We start from the raw sequence: 9,816 nt of genomic DNA, 5'->3' as shown, positions 1-9,816 counted from the left end.
GGCTGGAGAATGGAAGAAGTAAAAGCAGAGTGAAAACAAATTAATGAAGTCAATTATTTCTAAAACAAATTGATGAGAGCCTCTGTAGCTCACATGTTTCATTCGCCCTTCAAAGTATTTCCTGTGAAATCATCAGTTCTGTGATCTATTCATTGTTCTATTCATTTTGCTTCTATTCATTGTTTCAAGGTAGCATCCCACCCCTTCTTACAGAATGTGTGCAAAAAAGAAATGAAAAGAACACCTGGGTTCCATCAAGGAAAAATTGCTGCTCTATTGAAAACCGTGTTTTCAACATCAAGTGTACTACCTGTGTGTGTTTTCACAGTGATGGGTATATAAGACTGACTTTCTCTTTTTTTACCTTAAGAAATATTTATTAAAAGTGAAAATTTATCAAACATATTCGTATACTTCTGTAGGCTTAGGAGACGCTGACATTCTCAATGTCTATCTGCCTGCCTCTGCCTCTATCTCTCCCCTTTTTGGTAACTAACCATACATTTTCTGCTTTGTATTTCTATGTATGTTTTATTTATTCATGACAGATCACAAGAAGTGGAAGAATACTTTCTGAAAAAGAATACAAACTAAATATCATGAAGAGGGATCACCAAAAATATATCCGGGAGTGCTTAGCTCAGGCTATTTTCCATAAGGTTCTTGATATGGAGGTACAAGTATTTACTATTTTCTTATTACTGATATTTTCTAATATGATCGTTAATAACACTTCCATACCTAGAAGCAAGGGGATTCTCCTGTATCTCATTAAAAAGGAATGGAACAAGGTGACCTGAGAAGCTCTCCATATTTCTCTAGGTAGCAAGGAGCCAACAGACTATAAAGTAAGCTTTTCTCCATTTCAGTTAGAGAAAAAATATGGATATCATCATATATTTTGTGATATTTAATTTAACAAATGTAGATTTTTAATCCATAATGGCTACTTTAAAACATACCAGCCCTCACCATCTGTACCTCAATTTACAATTTGCTAAAAAAAAAAAAGTGGCATCTGTTTAAATATCAGTAATTCCACTGCCATGAATTATTTCAGATTTGTTATTCTTTTAAGGCTCTGAAGCTCAGCCATATGCTAAATTTCAAGGAATAGGCATTGAAACATCTGCTGTCCCTCCTACTTCAGGACACATTGGTCAGCATAGATTTACAATCCAAGCATCAGCAACTTTTTAAAAATTTTATCTGACATGGCATTTTTAGTAGGATATCTAGCAAACTTGATAAATTATTTTAGCCTTGCTCCATGAAATTTGTAGTTTCAAGCATCAACGCCATTTTAATCTCTGTGAAAAAGCATGTCACTTCTTGGCTTGAACATACAGCAATAAATTAGAAAACTTGGCTCATAAAACCATTGACCTGTGGGTGCAGTAAACATTTATGGACAACTGTAGAATCATCAGTAAACCAATACTAAGTTTAGTGCCACTGAAAATATTTATTATTATGCTACCATTATATTGAGCAAGGGTTGTGTTCACTTAAGATATATATGATATGTTCACTTAGGAATTTATTTTGTGCTTATGTCATGTGCATGAATTACATAGAATCATTGTTTTTGGCCTCCAAATTCACTTGCTTATAAAAGTGTTAGTTGGAATTCTACAGTTAACGTTAAAAAATAGTACAGTGTAAAATGAATCTTGACCTAGTTTCAAATGTAATCAGTTGGCACAAGTTGTATATAAGCCTTGATCCTTAAAGTATGGTTTTCCAAAACTTCATTTAACTGACACATTATATCTGTTAAATTATGCCATTACTTAAGCATCTTCCCATATTCTTAAAGTTTGGAAAATATATCTTAGATAAATGGCAATACGCAATATACATAATTATAATACATAAATTAACAAATAGTCTATTTCTAAACTGTTAACATTGGTCTCATATTTAGGTTATGCTGATGCTGTTTACTAATGTTGTTGTAGATGCTGTTTACTAATGTTGTTGTATTAGTATTTGTGAATCCATTCCTGCAACAAATATTAATTGCAGGCTTACCATGTACCATTATGAGACTATGTGATGTAGCTGAGAGATATAATTCAAAAAAATACTGTAGAAAGTGATCAAAAGCGAACTAGATGAGAGGAACAAACATACAGCTGAGAAAAGAAGGGATTGATGACTTGCCTCTGTGAGAGTCAAAGGAAGCTGCGTGGAAGTCCTGCTACTTGACCTGGACCTTGAAGACTGAATGAGACATCATATGCAAACGGGAGTAAGGCATCCCAGAGAGTGAAGTTACAGAGGTGTTAAAGGACCTTGTGGATGGGAAGGAAGTCTCACTGAGGCCAGACTGCGCAGTGGGTTGGTCGAAAGAGAGGCAGGAATTGTGACACACTCAATAAGTTGGGGCCCAGTTTCAGGAGGGATTTCAATTCCCAGCTAGGTTTGGAGTATAGGTGATGAGGCAATGACACATTTCTTTCAGCCTAGGAGTGAAATAAATGAGCAGAACTGTTTTAGAAAGATGATATTGCTAAAAATGTGGAAGATGGATTAATGAGCTGGAAACGATTGCAGGTGGGAGGTCAATTAGGAAGCTGTTGCCAGAGGGTGTGGGGTAACAGCAGTCATGGAAACGCCGGGGAGATGCAGCTGTCCTCAGAGGTATGGGAGAGGGAGAAAGACTGAGACTGATGGAGTGAGGACGGCTGAAGGGAAAATCACCCAGAGAAACGCTGAGGTTTGTAGCTTGGTGGGTGGTGTGTGCATTGCAGAAGATCAGAAACAACAACATGGGTTGGAAAAGAACCTTCAAGTGGTGGAAACTGCCTGATAGAGTGGTTCTCACAAACTTCCCAATGGCTAAATAAGATGAGTACAGGGACAGATAGAAATTAGGTTTGACCCAGAGGACAAAGGCATTGGTGATCTTGGTGAAAGTAGGTTTGAGTGATGGTGACGAGGAGGGTTGGTGGGAGTAGGTGACTGTGGTGAGTTGGAAGTCAATGGAAGATGGTTGATAGTAAAACTAATAAAGTTTACTGATAAGTGGGTGAGAGAATAGGAAAGGAGGAGAGAAGAAAGGGAAGTGTGAAGAAGAGGGTTGGTGATAGTAGGGAATGACTGAGTCTGCAGGATCTCAGCGCAGCAGGAGGGGATCAAGAAGAGATTAAAAACACTTTTTAAAATGCTCTCAAATGTGACTGAATGATTTCAACTCGAATTGTAAACACATCATTTTTCCATGAGGTTTGTTTTTCAATTATATGACTAATACATTACAGAAAATTTGGAAAACACAAGAAAGTATAATAAAGGAGACTAATCAATATAATACCTCTTCTCAGAGATAAGTGTTTAGATACATTTCTTTTTAGTCTCTATTTATCTTGATACATTAATTAAAGCACACTATGTTTTGAGAGGAACATGGTTTTGTAAAAAAACAAACAAAAATATATAGGAAGTTAGTATAAGAAAGACCAAAGTTCAACCACTGACTAAACGTGTGACCTAGGAGCAAGTTCATGGTCCTCTGCCTCAGCATCTCCATTTGTAAAATGAGACTGCTTAGCAATTACTATTGTTGAAGAAGAGATGATGCACATGAAACACCTTCCTAATATGGGAACATGCACACAATATGAACTCGATAAATTAACTTGTATTTCTGTGCAATTCTGTATTCACCTTTTTCCTGCATTACATACATTTTCCATTTTTTTAAGCAAAATCTTTATGAACCTTATTTTAATGGTTATATTCTATTCCATTATATGGATGTGCCAAAAGCTTTGAGATTTCTATTGCTTCTGAATTTTTGCTTTTATGAGGACAACAATAACAACAAAAAAACATTTCGGATGGGATCTTTGTCCATAACACATTTTTTTTCTTTTTTTAAATTCATATTTCCTCTTAGGTTTCAAAGGGAAATTTATTGGCCAAATGGTAGGGACACATTTAACTGTCTAGTATATGTTAGCAAATGGCTTTCCAAAGAGTAGTACCAATTTATATTCCCATTTGCACTCTAAAGCAAGTGATTCTTCTCCATCTCAATGACAAGAGGGGTAATTGAGAATACAGTTAGTTGGTGGGATTATTTTCTTCTTAAAAATTTGTTGCCATAATTGGTATGGTTCTCTTCTCCATTCTTTCCTGTTTTCTTAGCGTTACCATCAGCTTGAAATAAAAAAGAAATTGGAGACTTTAGCTAGAAAAGAGCAAATTCAGAGATTTAAGGTAAGGAGCTACAGAACTCTCTTTTACTTCATAATACTATTTTATGATTTTGATAGCCAGTGGTGTTATTATTGAAGTTGCTTGGGGTACTTTACTTTTGAGGTAATTCATATCTGAGGTCAAATGTTGGTTTCACCAAGCCTAAATCTTGGTCACCATTATTATACAGATCATGAAAAAATAGGAGCTGTCTATGCAAAATTGGTTTTATAAGGCACAAACTTTTCAAAGAAAAACTTAAAAACATTCTTTTTAAGCTTGAAATTGTGCTTTTGTATTTTCTTGATTGATATGTGATAGAGGCTGAAGGATTTTTGGTGTTTTTGCCTTAAGGAGGTAAAACAAACAAAAAAAGAAGGTGATGTTCCCAATGTGATGGAAAACAGGGCAAAATAAGAATTATCCAATAGCACATTTTCATACACATGTGACACTTGAAAGTACCGGTCTGACAATTAAGTTCGTGGAAGCATCCTAGAAAAAGTGCTACATACCTCATTGCTGAATATCAGTATGGTCACCTTTGAAATACTCCCCTTAGGAAGCTATGCACCGATGCCAGCACCTAGTCCAAAGCAATTTTGAAACTCTTTTTCTGGAATGGCCTTCAGAGCTGTCATCGTATTACCCTTGATGTTCTGAATGTCATCAAAATGTCTTCCTTTCAATATTTCCTTTATTTTCAGGTAAAGAAAAAAGTCATTGTGGGCCAGATCAGGTGAGTAGGGAGGGTGTTCCAATACAGTTTTTTGTTTACTGGCTAAAAACTCCCTCACAGACAGTGCTATGTGAGCTGGTGCATTGTTGTGATGCAAGAGCCATGAATTGTTGGCGAAAAGCTCAGGTTGCCTAACTTTTTCACGCAGCCTTTCCAGCACTTCCAAATAGTAAACTTGGTTAACTATTTGTCCTTTTGGTACACAATCATAATGAATAATCCCTCTGATATAAAAAAAAGTAGCAACATCGTTGCAACAAGTTCGCGAACTTAATTGTCACACCTCGTATGTGGTAGGAAAGTGTACCTTAGCAAATAAATGCATAAGATTTAGACACTTCGTACAAGGCATTTAAAAATTCCCTGTTTTTGTGGGTTTTTAAATATTTGACACCCTTTTTTGAAGTGAACTTATGAAATATATAAATTTGAATTCAGAGATGAGAGATTCAATTACACATGTATGAAAGGTTTCAGTTTAGGTTGGCAGGTTTACTGTCTTTCTTGAGCCATTTAAGCTCACATGTTCTTCGTTTTCAGTGTCTTATTACAAATGTGGAGCTTAAGACCCATTTCACAAACTGATGAATATTTGTGAAGCTTCTGTAGAATGACGTGCCATAGAAGACTGTCATTTTCCCCTCTTGCTTGAAGGACTCAAATCTGTCTATTTTATCATGGTCAAAGATAATCTTGTTACGAAGGTGTTGTTAAATAACAGAAGATAGGTCCGTTTTTCAAGATCAAAAGAGTTAGTGTGTAGAGATTTGTGGTTAATTCAACTTTGCCAATATTGTCCTATATCAAGGACTGAGTTACAGAGTCTATAATTTACTGCCAAAATGTTGATGGAGAAAAATGGTCCCTGGAAATAAAGAGTGACTAGCCCTGCCTGAAGCACTGTGCTCTTCACTCTCGCTCAGATTGCCAGGCACACTAGCTAGATATATGGGCATGCTAACGCATTGGAAGATTTGTGATAGACACTCCAGTCCTTCCCTGTATGATTTTATTTGTAACAACTTTCACTTTAGAGTGGCACTTGGCGAAAGAGCTATGTTTCGGCCTTCTTAATGCAACCCTTTTGCTTAGGGCATTCTTTAATTTTTCAGAGGAAAAGTAATACTTTCTTGTAGTCTCTATTGAACAGCACAGTGGGGAGCATTGAGCCTCTGTAGTGGTCTCCTTAAAGCATATTAATAACTATTACTGCTCACATGGAGGATGCACTGCTTCTGTAGCTACCTCTTTGAGTCCAGCTCTTTCTTTGAATAAAACAGACTCAGTTTCCTGCCTTTCACTACCACACCCAACCCCGGAGTATACCTATGGAAACTTTTTCTGACTATCGTGATAGGCCTCAGAAGGAACACTCACTTTCGAAAGTAATGAGAAAGAACTTCTTGAGTCATAAAGTATCTCTTACCTTGTACTGACCTAGCCTAGATGACTAATTATGCGTCCATCTGTGAAATCACTTTCTTATTCTAGGGAGAGCCCACAAGATGGTCTGTAGGAAATGCCATGCCAGCCCTGTCTCCCCACCCCCCAGCAGGCCCAAAGACTAACTGGGGCCATAGTGTTGTGGTTGATGAAGGATGTTCCAGTCCAATAACACAGGTGAGTCATAGTAAACATCCTCATGCTCTTCCCAACTAATTAATTTATAATTTCTCNGCTCGTCTTGCAGAACACTTGCAAAACAAGTTACTCACAATCCAAGGTTTTACTGTATAGGTTAAAACTTAGAAAAGGATAGCTTCAAACTTTGATTTATGCTTAGATTGACCATCTACCAAGGTATAGCATGTAATCAAGGAATCAGGTTTTCCTCTTTTAACTCTTAAAAGTAATCAATGATTTTTCTTTTTTTCTTTTTGTTCTGGATGTGGAATTAATGAAATTGTCTGGATATATATGAGGAAGTTAAGACTTCTAAACGGCTGAGGGTAAACTTAGAAATTTATATCAGCAAGACTGAGTCCCAAACAAATCTGTGCCTTCCTCTATTGGACACATCCTTATTTTGGTACACAGTAAAAATGTCAATAGGGATACCAAGGACAATGTGCCATGTGCCATCCTGGCTTTCAAACCAAGCAGAGGAGACTAAGAAATAAACAATAACATATTGTGTGACGTGTAATGTAACTCAAGGTTATAGGGGAGTGGCATGGAAGGTAACACAGCACGCCCAGTGTGTACCAGGCAACATTTCCGGAGAGAAAAGATGCTTGTTCATCTCAGGTGTTAGCCACTTGCTAACAGGTGAAGGGAAGGCCTTTGCAGGGGAGGGACTGTGCATTGTGTCTGGAAGACATGAGTGAATATGTTGAGGAAGTGCAGGTAAGTTTGAGTGACTAGAATTTAGGGTGTAACAGGAGGCCAAAGAGTCCTCTGAAGGAGCCCCAACTTTCCCATCAGGCTTCCTCCATGATGACATTACTGAGAACTGGAGTTCATGCTCTCCTTCTGTGTGTCCCCATGACTTTTTGCGTATTTCTATTGTTGGATTTTTCACACCCAATTTAATTGTTCATATCTGATTTTCATACTTGTCTTCAGGATAAACAACATCAAGACTGTCCTCTCCCAGTTCTTATAAAACCTAGACATAGTAGGTGCTCAAGAGTATCTGTTTATTAAACACATACATAAAAGACTGGATGGCTAGATGAGTGAGATTATGAACAGCTGGGGGATGAGAAAGTCAAGAGTTGCCTTGGTTATCAAGCGACTCTTCATAAAGGCTTAATGGTTTCATTTTTCTCCTTTAGATTACTGGCAGCATATAATAGTCTTACCGATAAACACCTGGCTGGATATTTTAACAATACGAGGATAAGGCGGCATCTCTTAAGATCAGGGCTGGTAAGATTTGGTTTCTTTTCTACCTGCCCTCTTGTTTCATTAAGTCCAATAATTCCCTTCCTTTTCCAGTTTTCTCTTTGAGCTAATCAGTGACATTTCCCACCCTCCACCCCCCATTTAAAAAAAAAGTACTTCCTTTCCAAAGCTTTGCTGTATCTTTTTTGAGGCTGTATTTCAAAAGATAATAAGAGCAGTCATAATGAACTGCTGAGGCAGTTTGTAAGTGATCGAGGAAAAACCCTGAGTTTCCAACAGCATATTTCACTTGTTTGTCCATTCATTCAACACGTTTATTGAACACATTGTATGAGCCAAGAACTGTGAAGGGTTAAGGATAGGGTAGACTTTAATGTCTTTAGGGAAATAAAATTTTGTTTTTAATAATCACAGAATATGGGGTATGGAAGACATGAACAGTGCAAACTTTCTCTGAAGTTTTAAAAAGGGTTTCATTTCCTGGGATGGCTTATTGATACATTAGTGTCTTTCCCTAGCTCCAAAACTTCATTTCCACAAAATTTCCACTCTTCTAAGTGCATTTAATGTGAAAACCTTTTAAAAATACTGTATATATAGCTTTCCATTGAAAGAAGTGGTTGTGGTTATAGAAAGTATGGCTAATAATTTAAGTTGTTTACCTTCTTAAAATGTAATGGTTTTCCTTAACTATTGTTGCCATGGTGTTGAAAGGCTATGCAGTGCCTTTCTAATTGTTGTTTTTGTGCTTGGCACTCTGGCTGGATAGATCTCTGAGAGTTTGCTTTTTGTCTCCTGGGGCTTTGTTATTACACAGACCTGGCTGAAACTTGGCTCTGCCATTTACAAGACATAGACTCTTGAGCAAATTGCTTACGTAACTTTCTCAGCTCCAACTTCCTCAATTGTAAAATGAAGATAATGATACCCAGCCCTCAGGATTTTTGTGGCAATTAGAGATGTGCAATAAATGGTTGTTGTAATTATTGTGGTTACTATTAACATTGCTTCTTTGGATAGCAATCTGTGAGCTTCCTGTATAAATGGGAAGGACTTTGAATTTACTTATCTACATCATTAACAAGCACTTAATTGAACATTGCGAATGAGCATGGCAACCCAGAGAAGGAAGTGACAGCTCTTTCTCTACAGCAGTCATTCAAATATAGTTCCTGAATCAACAGTGTTCATCGTTACCTGGGAACTTGTTAGAAAATACAAAGTTTAGAGCCCCGCCCTAGACCTATTGAGTCAGAAGTTATGGGGTGAGGTCAATCAATTTGTTTTTCAACTTGCCTTCCAGGTGATTCTGATGCAGGCTCAAGTTTAAGAACTTTTGCTCTGTAGGAGCTTCCAGTCTAGTTGGGGAGATCAGACAACTCCGAGGAGAGATAACAATGACACATGTGAACTGCAGAGGAGGAGTCAGTGCAGGGCGTCCTCAACATTCCCCCCCCCCCAATTTGGACACACATGACGTGATGTCCCATTGACAATGCATTTCAAAGACTGAGCTGAGTTGTTATTCCAAGTACATTTTCTATAACCACACCCCTTTCTTCCACTGGAAAATGTAACCATAAAAAAGATTCTCAATAGCAATCACTTGTAGCACAACGTAGTTGATCTCAACAGTCCAATATATTGTAATAACAGTGTTAAAACACTATCACAATTAAAAAAATATGTGGGCTCAGATTAGACCTGGAAAGAAGAGCAGGCTTACTTAGGTGGAAAGGAAGAAAAGGAACAATCCAGGAAGGATAATACCCTCAGCACAGAAGACAGAGAACAATACAAAAAATATACCCATAGGAAGGATTAAAAGGAAAGCAAAACAATGCAGTTGACCCTTGAACAATACAAGTTTGGACTTTGAGGGCCCACTTACAGCTGGATTTTTGTTGGTAAACACCTGTACTGTTTTCCATTTGCGGTTGGGAGTCCGTGGATGCAGAGGGCCAACTGTTTGCATTTTATGTAGGGGACTTAAGCACCCATGGATTTTGGTATCAGTGGAGGTC

At 37.5% G+C, this 9,816-nt stretch overlaps 1 protein-coding gene across 2 annotated transcripts in view; it reads left to right on the top strand.

The window, feature by feature from the left end:
- Positions 1 to 545: 545 nt before the first annotated feature.
- The window catches only part of ERICH3 (glutamate rich 3), a 101,500-nt gene continuing 92,229 nt past the window's right edge, over positions 546 to 9,816 (top strand). Inside the window, exons 1-3 of one of the 2 annotated variants that reach the window (XM_019644052.1) lie at positions 546 to 674; positions 4,156 to 4,227; positions 6,437 to 6,565. In XM_019644052.1, coding sequence (XP_019499597.1) covers positions 600 to 674; positions 4,156 to 4,227; positions 6,437 to 6,565 — 276 coding nt within the window. In that variant the 5' untranslated portion in view covers positions 546 to 599. The remainder of the gene's footprint in view (positions 675 to 4,155; positions 4,228 to 6,436; positions 6,566 to 9,816) is intronic. The other variant, XM_019644053.1, reaches the window with a different exon arrangement.

Source organism: Hipposideros armiger, unplaced genomic scaffold (assembly GCF_001890085.2).
Source record: "Hipposideros armiger isolate ML-2016 unplaced genomic scaffold, ASM189008v1 scaffold_84, whole genome shotgun sequence".
Classification (NCBI taxonomy): domain Eukaryota; kingdom Metazoa; phylum Chordata; class Mammalia; order Chiroptera; family Hipposideridae; genus Hipposideros; species Hipposideros armiger.
This window is presented reverse-complemented; position numbering and strand designations above follow the sequence as displayed.